Below are 15,568 nucleotides of genomic sequence, written 5' to 3' on the forward strand. Positions count from 1 at the left end.
ATGAAAATATTTTGCATATCTAAAATGTTGACCAGCAATTTCATATGTTGATCAAATTACCATTACATGTCTATTTCTCAAAGTATCCTACACTAAATTTAAAAAAAAAAATTAGTGCATCCACAGCACAACGCACAGACACCATGCTAGTATATATAAATATTCTCAAATTTTACTTTTCAAACTTTTATTTAATAAATGTCACATTTTGTGGATTACTAAAATTTGTCCCTCTCCCGAACCCCGTGCCTTGTACTCCAACCTTTATGTATGCACTTCGGTGTAAATAGGGTTTGAAATGCATATTTAACTTACGACAAAGCCCTTGGCTCAACCAATTAATACCCAAAAACTGCCCAACTAAACTTATCCACTGATGGGGTGACTTGCTTGGTCCGCAGGTTTGATTGTGGATATAAATTTTTAAATTTGTTTTTAGTTTAGGATATTGTTAATTTCTATTCTATGTCCCTTTCTCTAAAGTGGTATACGGTTGCGTATGGGAATCCAAGTCTCTTATCCCCAATAATTTCTTATCTTATTTTTTATCTTAATTTTCACTAAGTATCACATGTTTATTTTTTTTATTTTTATCTTAATTTTTTTCTCTTTTTATAATTAAGTTAATACATGAGATTTGGATTGGTATTCGTATGGCTAGAATTTGAAATGCAAAAATGAAAGATTTAAGGCGACGAAACCAATGAGCAAGACCTTGGCTCAATTATGATGTAGGCAGGAGTACTACTTTATTCTTTTTCATTTTTGTTCATTTCACTCTAAACAAGTTGTGGTCCTTTTCTTTTCCTTTTCAATGTAAACAAGTGCAAAATTGGAAAGAAATAAGGTGATGATGGTTTAGGCCCACCACACAAGTAACAGTAGTTCCAACCGTGATTGGAACTGTTTCTTCAGATAAGCTCATTTTCAATGAATTTGATAAGCAAACAACAGCCAATGAACTACTCCTAAACGCAAACAAACATCACCCTTGGCTTTTGCCAATTGTCATCGTTTCAAGACATGCCTCTCTCTGCTGCTGAGCAAACTCAAACTCAGACACCCTTTTTAGAATCAGAAACCTTGAATAGCACCGTTGATTACAAAGGTCGTCCAGCCCAAAAGGCCACTTCTGGTGGATGGAGATCGGCATCTTTCTTAATAGGTAAAGTTGCTATAGTACCTGATACGATTCTTGCTTCAAAACTAAGCTATAGAAGAAATAAGTGTAGCTGATTGACTGGTTGTGCATGGTGCAGCTGCAGAAGTTGCAGAGAGGTTTGCCTATTATGGGATTTCTTCAAACCTTATAACCTACTTGACGGGGCCGCTCGGACTGTCCACATCAAGTGCAGCAGAGAATGTAAATGCATGGCTGGGAACAGATTTGTTGCTTCCCTTCATTGGAGCCTATGTTGCTGATTCTTTCCTTGGCCACTACCGCACCATTTTCATTTCTTCAATCATCTACGTTCTGGTAATTTATTTTTTAATCTTCTTTTTTTTTTTTTGGATAATTAGATTGTGTTGAAATTTGCTTTTTCTCTCACTTTCTTGGTCGTATAGCACTTTCTGGTTTATTCTAATGCTTTTTCTCCCAATTCGGTATATGCTATATGTCGCTATCAATAATCTTGTGACCAGTGGTGGGGAGAAGCTTATCACTTTTAACTTGGATTGACATGGATCACAGGGATTAGGCTTGTTGACTGTATCGGCTACACTACCTTCTTCCAATGCTTGTAGCTACCCAAATGCCAATACTGTCAAGTCATGTTCTCCTTCTCAGCTGCAAGTGACTGTATTCTTCTTTTCTCTTTATCTAATAGCCATAGGGCTAGGTGGGCAGAAACCTTGCATCGAGGCTTTTGGAGCTGACCAGTTTGATGGGGAAGACCCTGAAGAGAGAAAAGCCAAGAGCTCATTCTTTAATTGGTGGTTTTTTGGTGCCTGTGCAGGTGTCCTTGTATCGCTTCTCATCCTGGTATACATTCAGGATAATTTGAGTTGGGGTCTTGGATTTGGAATCCCTTGTATTTGCATGATACTATCCTTGCTTCTTTTCTTACTTGGAATCCCAACTTATCGCTATAAAATCAAAAGAGATGAGAAGAAACCATTTGCAAGGATTGGTCGTGCATTTGTTGCTGCAATTAGGAACTGGAGAAGTACTACTCCAGTTGTAGCTATTGAGGAGGAAGCTTGCGAAACCCTGCCAGCTCTTACAACTTCTCAGCAATTTAGGTAAGTGAGTAAGTCTAACTTGCTTCCAACTGATTGTCTCCATTCCTGAATAAAGCTCTCTCAAGAAACTATTTGAACGGTTGTGGAAATTTATGTAGTGCTGATGACATTGAAGAAGCAAAAGCAGCGTTAAGGCTGATTCCAATATGGACTTCAAGCTTGGTATTCGCCATTGCGATTGCGCAATGCCCAACCTTTTTTACCATGCAAGGAAAGACAATGGACAGAACAGTTGTGCCAGGCTTTGAAATACCAGCAGCCTCACTTCAAGCCTTGACCAGCATCACAATTCTCGTCTTCATCCCCATCTATGATCGCATCTTTGTTCCTATAGCGAGAACCTTCACCGGGGAACCTACTGGCATCAAGATGCTGCAAAGGATTGGAACTGGAATATTCCTATCTGCGATTTGCATGATAGTTGCTGCTGTCATCGAGACAGAAAGGCTTGAAATTGCTAAAATAAATGGGCTGGTCGATGAACCAAATGCGACAGTTCCAATGAGCATGTGGTGGCTAGTTCCTCAATATATGTTGCTTGGAGCTGCGGATGTATTCACTAGAGTTGGCCTGCAGGAATTTTTCTATGATCAGATATCGAACGAACTGAAGAGCGTAGGTGTGGCCCTGTATCTAAGTGTGTTTGGGGTAGGAAATTTCCTGAGTAGCATACTTGTCTCCATTGTTGAGAAAGCAACAGAAGGTGGGTGGTTGTCTGATAATCTAAATCAGGCCCATCTTAATTACTTCTACTGTTTACTGGTCGGAGTCAATGTAGTTGGACTGGGGGCCTTCCTGAGTATTGCCAAGTCTTACGTTTATAGCAGCAGCAGAAACACAACTTAAATGGGATCATTGTTGCCTCCATGCTACAATTGTTTACGACTGAAGCAAAACTATTTGGACCAAAATGGTAGGATATAGTACATCTCTTGATATTTATTACTCCTATTCGGAAGTCTCTGACACAAGTATATGAAGACTTGCAATAACTAATATATAATAATAGTATTATTATTAAAATAATAATAATATATAATAACACTATTGACTTTTCAATCGCAAATAAGTTGTATTAATTTTTTTAATTTTATAATTAAAAAAGAGAGATTTGAATTTTATTTTTTAAATTTAAATATTTGGATACAGTTGTATTATTTTAATCTAATATATAAATAGTATTATTAAAATAATTAAGAAGCTTGGCATAGAGCAGCAGTATATAATTATATTCTTTAATTAATAATTATTCCTTAAAGACTTTGAAGTGTTTCACCCAGAAAAAAGGGTCGACTCTTCAAGCTACGCCGCTGAAGAGGCCATCCTAATTATAATAGTCCAAGGGGTAACCATCAGCAACAGAGAACTTAATTGACCCATAATGAATAAAAAACAAAAAACAATCATGATGAGGTTATATTGGGCTTGGTCGCTGGCTGGTGGTTCGCTGGCTGGTGGTGTGCTGTGTGCGTATAAGCCAAAAATGGCGAATTCCTATCTTCCTGGTGCCCAATCGCCAGTCGACGCAGGAATCCCACTTTTACAACACAGCAGCAGCAGCGTTGTTACTGGCTGTGTCGACTACAATGGCAGCCCCGTCTTCAGGTCCAACTCCGGCGGATGGAAATCTGCATCTTTCATTATAGCTGTGGAGGTTGCTGAGAGGTTTGCGTACTATGGAATTGCTAACAATTTGATAACCTATCTGACGGGGCCACTTGGCCTGTCCATGGCTGTTGCTGCCGAGAACGTGAACGCCTGGTCTGGGGTCGGTTCCCTGCTGCCACTTTTAGGTGCATTTGTAGCTGATTCTTTTCTTGGGCGTTATCGGACAATTCTTCTTTCTTCTGCAATCTATATTTTGGTAATTCATTTCTTGGCTCTGGGTTCTGGTTTTTGTTCTTCTTACTTGCTACTATTTGATTGCAATTCGGGCTTGAAAAGTCAAAAATGTTGAAGAAAAGGTTTAAACATAAATTCATTTCTTAATCTAGAACAATAGTAATAATATATCAGCATAAAGAAGGATGTTGATTATTGTAGTTTAGTACTTAATGTGATTTAAAGTGATCTACATTAAGACACAATGTCACAAGACAAAAGTTGGGACTAATTGGATAGTGAAACATTGATTAGAAATGTGATTTGTCCTGTTGGAGATTGAAGCAGCCTGTTCAGCTTCTTAATTTTTTAGGGGCTTTAGCATATCAGGATTTCAACATCAACACATTGTAGTTAAAATAGATAAAAAAACAAATGTAGAGGACTACTTTACTTAATTTTTTTTCTAATTCCTTCATTACCAGAAATGCCCTGAAAACATGTTTACTTTGAGAAAATGAAAATTATCATGATCAGTTGATCACTCGTTTAGCTTTGTGTTGAAATGTTACAGGGACTCGGATTGTTGACCCTAGCTGCCATGCTTCCTTCTCTCAGCACTTCAGGATGTCTAAACACCAATTCCAACACATTATGTTCTACTCAAAATCAAGTAATCTTATTCTTTTTCGCACTTTACCTAGTTGCAGTTGGGCAGGGTGGGCACAAGCCGTGCGTTCAGGCTTTTGGTGCAGATCAGTTTGATAAACAAGACCCCAAGGAGTCCAAGGCCAGAAGCTCCTTCTTCAACTGGTGGTTTTTTGGTTTATCTGCTGGTTTCTTAATAATGATCCCTGCTTTATTCTATATCCAGGACAACCTTAATTGGGTTCTTGGATTTGGAATCCCCTGCATTTCTATGTTGACCGCACTAGTCATATTCTTGCTTGGAACTAAAACTTACCGATACAGTGACAAAAGGGATGAGAAAAGCCCATTCATGAGAATTGGCCGGGTTTTTGTTCTGCAGCTAAGAATTGGCGAGCTACTTCATCAGCAATGGGTGTTGAAGAGGAAGAAGCTAGTGGAACCCTGCTTCACCAAAGTTCAAAGCAATTCAAGTAAGACATTTCTTTTGCATAATTTCCCCCCCTACTTGCAGTATTTAAGAAAACAAGATATCATCCTATGATCACCTCAAAAAACGTTTTTGGTTTATTTATGGTTGAAGAATTTCTGTAACATTGCAATGTGGATCCTCTTCTGCTGTGGCAGATTCCTCAATAAAGCCTTGATTGTAACGGATGGTTCAAAGGACTATGGGAATATTTGTAGCATTGGTGATGTTGAAGAAGCAAAGGCAGTTCTGAGGCTTGTTCCCATATGGGCTGCAAGCTTGGTATATGCTATTGTATTTGCTCAGTCCCCAACTTTCTTTACCAAGCAAGGGGAGACTATGGACCGAACAATTACACCAAACTTGAGTGTACCAGCTGCTTCTCTCCAATGCTTCAGCAGCCTCGGCATTGTCCTCTCAGTTCTCATCTATGATCGCATATTTGTTCCTCTAGCAAGAGCTTTGACTAGGAACCCTGCTGGAATTACAATGCTTCAGAGAATTGGAACCGGGATTCTCTTATCTGCTCTATCAATGGTAATTTCAGCGCTGGTTGAGATGCAGAGGTTAAAAACTGCTCGAGAATATGGCCTAGTAGATAAGCCAAAGGCAATGGTTCCAATGAGTGTTTGGTGGTTGGTTCCCCAGTACGCCCTACTTGGTGTGTCTGATGTGTTCACCATGGTTGGTCTTCAAGAGTTTTTCTATGATCAAGTTCCAGATGAACTAAGGAGTGTGGGCCTTTCACTTTACCTGGGTATCTTTGGTGTTGGAAGCTTCTTGAGCAGCCTGCTTGTCTCCACCATTGAGAAAGCAACTGGTGGGAATTGCCGAGATAGCTGGTTTGCAGATAATCTCAACAGGGCACATCTGGATTACTTTTATTGGCTACTTGCAGGACTTAGTGCTGTACAATTGGGTGCTTACTTGTATTTTGCAAAATGCTACATCTATAACAGGACAAGCACATTATAAGTTAACCCTGCTTATTATTACTGCATTCATAGCCTAACAAAGCCAAGGTTTTGTGGTTTAATTGTTCACACTCCATGAAACTCGTGGCCTGATATTATATATATATATATATATATATATTTTGAATGTCTTTTAATCTTGTTTTGGTTTTTTTTTTGCTTTTTTATTTTTTCTAATTATTTATTTTTTTTAGATTTTTTTAATTACAAAAAAATTATTTAAAAAAATAAAAATGATGTGTAAATTGATGGAATCAGTTATATGTGTAAATTGATAGATGGGAAAGTAGTTTGAATAACTAATTACAATTTCTTTTATAAATATCAAATTATCAGTTTCACTTTAAAAATATTTAGGTTTAATATATTGTAATTTAGGTTTTCACTGTGAGTTTTTTTTAAAACATAAATGTAATTCATTTAAATCTCAAAATATATAAATTATTTAATCAAAAGTATGACTATTTTTTTAAAAAAAATTCAATTTATAATCATTATTTAAAAAGGTAAAAAAAAGACAAAATAAAAAACAAATAAAAAATTAGAATAATTAAATAAACAATGTTTCCTTGTATTATTTCATTCATATTTTCTTTTCCATTAAACCTTCTTTATTACCTACAGACACCATAGACAAGAGGTCTATAACATTAAACATCAATCAAGGCATTTTTGTCACTGCTACACCTTTAAATGTCCTCTTGACAACACAGTCAAGTCAAAACTTGATTTTTATGAAATTACAACATCATCGTGTTATATTAAATATATGATTTATAATTTTTTTTAAATTATGAAAAAAAAATTAAATTTTATTTTTTTAAATAAAGAGATAATATATCTATTAATGAGTTAAATATTCAAATATGTTATAAACAAATATGTGAATGTCCATTATATTATGACCTAAGAAGTGCAGACTAAGTCAAACAACATAAGGCAAGATAAAAGAAATGTAATATGATTTGAACTGTTAAATAGAATTAGATTAGGACTATGATTCAAGAGGTTGTTGGCCTAAAAATAGTTCTCTCACTTCATTTGTAAATACATACTTGAATAAAATCTTTTTACTCTCTCTAAATACTTTTTTTCCTCTAAATATTTCTCTTATAGTTGTTCTTTTAGATTTATTTCATAACACGCTATTAACACGATTCTCTAATCTCTCAAGTTTTAAAATTATTATGTTTTCATCATTTTCAAGCTTCAAAAGGATTTAAATAATTAGATTTTGATTTCTAGTTTTAAAAAAAATCAGATAAGTGACTTGATATTTCCTTAGTATTTTCATTCCCTAAAAATCAACCTTAATATGAATTTTACTATCATATAGTATATATTTTATCCCTTAATTAGAAAGTGAATTTGCTATTATATAGCTATTAATGAAAAACCATGAACATCCATTCCCTGAAGTGAATGTGACAAACAAGCGACTAATAAAAATTATGAATGTTCATTTCCTGAAGTAAATGTGGCAAATAAGTTACTAATAAAAAATTATAAATCTTTTACTAATAAAAAATTATAAATCCTTTCATTCCTTGAAGTGAATGCGACATTATTTAATAATTGTGATCATAATCATGAATCCATCCATTCTTTGAAGTGAATGCAACATCATTTAATTATGATGGTCATAATAATTTACACTATCACTATTTTAATTATAATTTTACCACCAGAAGTAGATAGATAATTTTATCATCTGAATTTAAGAATAATTTTACCATTAGAAGTGGATAAATAATTTTACCATAAAAAATGGATGGATGCCTTAACTCACTCAAAAATGGATAATTCACCAAAAGTAGATAACACATCATATGTAAATCACCCACCAAAAGTGGATGTATACTTATAACCTACCACAAATAAATGAATACTTTTAACGCATCAAAAGTATATGAATATCTTAACCCACTAACCCACTAGAAGTGGATAACTCATCAATAAGTAGATGAATACTTGTAACCCACCAGAAGTGGATAAATAATGAAAAGAATAAAAGGAATATAGAAAATGTATTGTTATTGATGTGGCATGAAAGATCATTGGTCACGTACCTGCTATACGTCTTAAATTTTATCAAGCATCATTGAAAATTAAAACATCTTGTGATAATTTTAATCATGCCCAAGTTGATATAGCACATCAAAATATTTGTCTACCCTGAAAAAGGAATTGATTACATGATTGGTAATAGAAATATCTATTATTGATGTTCTTGTCCTGAAAAAAGAATTGATCATTCGATTAGTAATAGAAATATCTGATAATGAACTTAATAGTAATTGATATATTTAGTATAACTATATTATGAAGATGTTTTAATATGTTTTTATTGTTTAAATGATATGTTCTTATTATGTGTTTTAATTCTATATTTAATATTCTTTTATATTAACTTGCAAATTTCTTATTGTATATGTTTTATTTTATTGAAGAAAATATAGATATTCATATTGTTAGATCTAAGATCAATAATGTAAATATATGTCTAGCAGATATTGCTACAACACACATTACATTTAAAGGCAATAAATATTTTTCCTACTTAACAAAAAAAAAAAACAGTGTCAATTCAATATCTGGTAGTACAAGATTTATTGAAGGCTCTAGAAGAGCAAATATTATACTACCTTGAGGAACAAATTTTATAATAAATCATGTATTATTTTTTATTAAGTCTCAAAGAAGTTTATCAAGTTTTAAAGATATTCGTCTGAATATATATTATATTGAGACAACGAATGAAAGAAACACTTAATACTTTTATATTACATCTATTATTTCAGGTAGAAAGTCTATGTTGAAAAAAAAATTATTACTCGCTCTATTATCAGAATTAAACTACACAAATATTAAAATAATTGAAAACCATAATAAACCAGAAGTTTACTGATGATTTTAATGTTTGGCATGACCAGTTGAACTATCTTGGATCAATAATGATGCAAAAAATGATTGAAAATTCATATGATCATTCATTGAAAAACCAAAAGATTTTTCAATCTAATGAATTTTATGTGCTGCTTGCTCTGAAGGTAAATAAATTATAAGGCTATTACCAGTTAAAGTTGGGATTAAATTCCCTATGTTGTTAAATAATATTCAAGGTTATATGATAATTCATACATTCATCATGTGAACCATTTAGATATTTTACGATTTTAATCGATGCATCGACTAGATGGTCATATGTGTGCTTATTATCAGCTTGCAATTTGGCATTTGCAACCATTTGTTTGCAAGTACATTTTCCTAGTTATATAATCAAGATTATTTGTCTTGACAATGCTGGTGGATTTACATATCAAACCTTTCATATTGCATATTAGTTAGAATAACTATTGAGTTGCATGTTGCTTATGTTTATACACAAAATGGTTTAACAAAATTATTTATTAAGCACTTTCAACTGACTGCAAAGCCATTACTTATGAAATTCAAACTCCTAATGAATGGTTGGGGGCATGCCATTTTGGATGCAGTAGTATTTGTATGCATCAGGTCAAATGAGTTATTATAAATTCTCCTCTTACAACTGGTTTATGGTCAGAAACCAAATATTTTCCATCTAAGAATTTTGGGATATGCGGTATATGTTTCAATTGCTCCACCATAACGCACAAAGATAGGTCCTCAAAGAAAGTTAGGAATATATATTGGATACGAATATCCATTTGTGATTAAATATTTAAATTATCAATAGGAGATTTATTTATGACAAAGTTTGTCAATTGTCATATTGATGAAACAATTTTTCCAACATTAGGGGGAGAAAGAAAAATAAGCAACTACAAAAGAAAATTTCCTAGAATGAATTATCATTATCTAGTTTTGATCTTCGTACAAATCAAAATGAACTTGAAGTTCAAAAGATAATTTTTTTGCAAAATATAGTAAATCAGTTGCCAGACATATTTACTAACTTAAAATAATAACTAAATCTTATATGCCAGCTGCAAATGCTCGTATTAACATTATGTCCTTATAGGACAAGGCATGCCAGAAGCGTTGATACTAATCAATTCCAAAGATAAAATTCACGAAAAAAAAAAGAATAAATATTTAAGATGATCAAAAAGAGGAAGTATAAACTCTAAAAGAGACCCCTGACATAATTGATAAATATTGCAGAAGAAATTTAGGTACTTGAAATTAGTGAAAATAAAGAGATCTCGTAAATTATGTCATGATGGGAAAAGATGGAACTTGTAAATAAACGTCAACGATATTTTGTATATAATATAGAGCTCAATATTATAAAAGAAAAGCGAGGATCTTGAACTTACATTTGTTGAAGAATGTAGATATAGAAATGATTGGTCAATGTGGAAACACGCAATCAAAGTGGAATTGAATTCAATTACAAAGTGTGAAGTTTTGGGACCTGTAGTTTGTACACCAAATGGTGTAAAATCAGTAGGATATAAATGAGTATTTGTGCAAAAAAGAAATGAGAAAAATGAGATTATGAGATATAAAGCATGGCTTATAGCATAATATTTTACCCAAAGATTTTGTATTAAATATGAAGAGATATATTCTCTGCGGTGGATATAATTATAATTCTATTTTAACTAGTCTGGCAATATATGAGAAGATTGAAATGCATCTAATAAATATAATTATAACCTATTTATAAAGCTTATTTGATGTCGATATTTATATGAAAAACCTTGAAGGATTTAAATTGCTTGAAGTACAAAAGTTTGAATTCTCGAGAAATTTACTCGATTAAATTAAATAAATCTTTATATGGATTAAAGTAATCTAGACACATGTGGTATAATCGCCTTAGTGCATATTTGTTGAAAGAAGGCTATAGAAATAATCCTATATGGCCATGTATTTTATAAAAAGGTTTAGATATAAATTTATTATAATTATTATTTAGGGTGATGACCTGTGTTGGTCCCAAGTAAATGTGCTAGAGGGGGGATGAATAGTATTTTTTGGCTCTTACTAAAAGTTACTTCTAATTGGGGACAAATGCAAGATAAAGGAAAGATTTAAAGATGAATGAAAAACTAAAAACAGAGCAGACAATCACACAAAAATTTATAGTGGTTTGATCCAAGACCTACATCCACTACTTTAATTGTTCAACCAAGGATTTTCCAAACCAATCACTATGAACGGTGAAATTCTCAAGCTTTCGCCAAGCTTTTACAATGGCTTTTCACAGGCTCAACCACAACCTTTAACAATGGGCTTTCTCGAGATCAACCAAAACCCAAACTAATTTTTCTAGGTTAAGTTAGAACCTATACACTCAATCAAGCAACACAAGCTTGAATAAATCCTTTAGAGTGACTCGCTCACTTTAAGTATACAAGGAAAAAGAAATAAAGAAGTACTTATGATCACTTACTTGATCTAAATGGTACAAAATGAAGTGCTTATCTCAAATGCAAAGATAGAAGTGAAGTGCAGTAAAAATGCAGAGAGTTTTTGCTGATTTTTTAGCTCTTTTTGATCTTGGAAGCCTTAGATCTATTTTTAAGCCGTTGGGAGTCCCTTAAATACTTGAAAAATCAGCTCTAATAGGTGTTAGGTAGTTTTTGACCGTTCGAAACAGTTTGGTGGCAATTCTGGCTGTTAATCTGTCTCTTAGTGCTCAATTCAAATTCTTTGACAGAATGATCTTAGTCGACTAACTGCTCTCTTAGTCAACTAAGTCATCTCTGTCTTCTTGTCACAGCCTAAAATTTTGGGCCATGACCGGCTCATGGGCCCAATAGGCATAGCCCACTAGGTCCAAGTAAGCCTCTCAATATGCACTTGTATATTAAGCCATCTATCTAGCATATTTCTTTAAGATCTATACTTCATAGTGTTCAAATACCGATTTCTCCAACGCACCTCATAAAACCCAAGTGAATGCTCACATTAGCATCATAATTCAAATCATACATAAATAGTTGTCAATATATCTTTGCAAATTCACATGAAACATATACAAAGACTTTGACTGTTAGCGGAGTGACTCTGGATGGGGAGATATGACTACTGAGTGTCAAGATACCTACCCAAGGGATGAGGGTACGCGGACACCTCAATCTACGTATCAACCACCACTGAATCTAAAAACATGAAGTTGAGAACGTGAGTATAAACTCAGTGAGTGAACATAGGAAGAGAACAAGCAATATAATAAGGAAAAGTTTGAAATCATAATGCACTTATTTGAAAACGATGCACTTTAGCTTAAGTCCTTATTAAAACCCTCAATTGAACCCTTGGTCGCTAAATCATGTGACGATAGAGAATTCATAGTCAACATGAAATTGGAGAAGTGGAAAATATGGCAAAAACCAGCCAAATGCTAAGCGAAACAGAAAGTTTCATTCTCGCTGCAGTAAAAGGCATTCTTGGTTTGCATATGGTTCAGTTTTTCAAGTATATCTTCCACTACATGGGTCCAATTGACATGATTGTTAGGTCATTAGAAAGCTAAGAGGCAGGGCTACGACTTTAGTGTTTACCACTTTACCCAGTTCTGATCAAAAGGTGGTCAAAATCACTGTCAAATTGACAGTACTACACTACCACTAAGAGTTTCTGGCGGCAACGAGAATCCATTTAGCTACAGCCAAATTCCTTATTGCAATGAACACTAATTTGACAATACTTAGCAACTTTCAAAGTTCAACATGCAAGATTCACATATGCAAAACCATAGACCATACTCATGAACTTTGATTTCATAAACATAGATGTATATATATAAATGCATAGGTAACACCAATATCAGCATAAGCACACCGGCTCATGTACATCCCCCCACATCGTGCACATAGCCGACGTCATCATGTGCATCCCCCCCACATCGTGCACAGTCAGTGTCATCGTGTACATCCCCCCACATCGTGCACACGGGCACTATCATCATCCATCTCCCACACCACCATCATCACCGGTATGTGCATCCCCCCACATCGTGCACACACACGGTTATAGTCATCATACACAATATCAACTATCATGCACAACATATATATATCATCATAATGAAATAGTGCATGAATCAATAACAACCACATATACAACATAAAGCCATTTAGCAAAAGCTTGTTCCCAAGACACTTGTTTTAAGATAAAGTTGTATAAAATCATTCAAATACTTTGTACAAAACAGTCATATTCCCAAAATGATTTTGAAATGCAGTTCACTCACCTTATTATAGCGGGATATTATATCGCTATTTGATCAGAGATGTCTCTAACTATTTTCACTGGTCGGTCACTCGTTATTTACTCTAGCACGCCACTACAGTACTCTAACCTTATCTTTGCATTTCCTAACAATAATACGAACTCAATATATTTAATTACATATGTATACGGGCAGTACTTCAATCAATTAATCCTTACTCAAATTTATGTTTTTCATCCTATCATGAAACCATCTTTAAGTAACTCATTTTCAAAAACTACTAAAGCCAAAAACAAGAATTCTTACCATTCCTTGCTTGAATCACCAAAACCAAGCTTTTTCTTCCTTTCTCTCTTTTTCTTTCTTCTCCTCCAAGGGTTTAGGCGTGCTGGAAATTGGGGTTAGAAGTTGTAACTTTGGTGCACAAGGAGTTGGGAGAGGAAAGAAGCAAGAAGAGAAAAGAAATGAAAAGAAAACAAGGAAAGAAAATGAAAGAAAATTAGCTTTCCATGGGAGAATGAGAGAATGGCGTTGGAAGCTTTAAGAATGAAGAAGAAAATATCTTGCTGGGAGGATAAGGACTGTTTTGGGCTGATAAGGATGAGAGTCAAAGCTTCTTTTGGAAGCTTTGACCAAGCTTTGTGTAAAATTATCGTTTTGCCTTTTTTGTTTCTTTCCATTTTAATTTAGTCCTCCCAACACTCATTTAACTTCAACTTCCTTCTATTATCTTTTTCTATACATGTACAAACAAAATATTAAGTTTGTACTCTAACGCGGTGTCCCCATAATATTTAAAATATTTATTTGCCCGCGATATATTTACTTAATAAAGACACACGGCCCCATTAACGTCATTTTTCTCTAAAATTTTCTCATTCTTCTTCTCCCCCACTTAGATTGACCATATACTCCTTCTTCATGGAAAATTTTGAAACTGAATAAAATATTAATATTTTAATATTATTTTATTTCAAAAATTTCCTCTTGTCTCCTTTTGTCCCCTTGGTACTCAAAATACCATATTAGGCCTTAATTGACTTCCGAATCACTTTTTATCTCACAAATTCTTCTCTGATAAAAATATTATTATTTTATTATTATTTTCTTGTGTGTAGAATATTTTATCCCAAACTATTTCTTTCATCTTGCATCATTTCTAAACATCATAATTAACTTCAATTGGCATCCAGTAAGTTTTTATTAGTCACCATATCAAAGTATGGGGTATTATACTTCTGATCTCAATTTTTGGTAGTAAGCTCTTAGTCGATTAAGTTGTTTCTGTCTCGAAGTCCAGATTTCTAGCAGTAAACTCTCAGTTGACTAACTTACTTATTGGTCGATTAAATCTTCTCTATCTCTCAATCCTCTTGAGCCTGCCAACTTCTTATTTGAATTTTAGCTAACTAATACACTTCATTATTCAACTAATAAGCTTCTGTTTTGTTGATCAATTGTGACTCCTTATTCCTATGATTTTTGATGTGTGCCTTTGAATGATTAATTTATCATTAGCATACAATTTTTGTCCTGCACAGTCAAGTAGAAATATTAAACACAAATGAATGATAATGTTTTATTATCATTAAAAACTAATAGAGCCAACAACTTGAATATTATTAGAACTCTTGAAGAGTTATTAAAAGTCGTGGATTACTTAAAGAAAGAATTTGAGATGAAATACCTTGGAAAAAATAAAGTTTTGTTTGGTTCTTTAGATTGAACACTTAACAAATGGATTTTTTGTCCATCAATCAAATTATATCGCAAAAATGCTAGAACAATTTTATATGAAGAAAGCATATCCATTGAGTTCACCAATGGTTGTAATGTCATAAGATGTGAAAAAAAAAATACTTTTTTTGACCTTGTGAGGATAATGAAAAACTTCTTGGTCCTGAAGTACCGTATCTTAATGCAATTGAAGCACTAATGTATTTTGCTAGCGATACATGACTTGATATATCAATTGTTATGAATTTATTAGCAAAATATAGTTATTCTCCAACTCTAAGATATTAGAATAGAATTAAACATATAGTTCGATATCTCCGAAGAACAATGGATATAGGTTTATATTATTCAAATGTATCAAAATAAAATTTAATTGGTTATGCAGATACGGGATATTTATCTGATCCACATAAAGCTCAATTTTAGATAGGTTTCTTATTCATATGTGGAAGTATGACTATTTCATAGTGTTTTATAAAACAAATTATTTCATAGTGTTTTATAAAA

At 33.3% G+C, this 15,568-nt stretch overlaps 1 protein-coding gene across 1 annotated transcript; it reads left to right on the forward strand.

Annotated features, from left to right (window-relative positions):
* LOC18593035 lies at nucleotides 795-6,218 on the forward strand. The gene is given in 8 exon segments (XM_007020047.2): nucleotides 795-1,165; nucleotides 1,260-1,477; nucleotides 1,694-2,244; nucleotides 2,343-3,070; nucleotides 3,810-4,108; nucleotides 4,640-5,087; nucleotides 5,090-5,186; nucleotides 5,341-6,218. Coding segments are annotated over 8 exon segments (3,300 nt in total). The 5' UTR covers nucleotides 795-1,023; the 3' UTR covers nucleotides 6,158-6,218.

This window comes from Theobroma cacao, chromosome 8 (genome assembly GCF_000208745.1).
Source record: "Theobroma cacao cultivar B97-61/B2 chromosome 8, Criollo_cocoa_genome_V2, whole genome shotgun sequence".
Taxonomy (NCBI): Eukaryota; Viridiplantae; Streptophyta; class Magnoliopsida; order Malvales; family Malvaceae; genus Theobroma; species Theobroma cacao.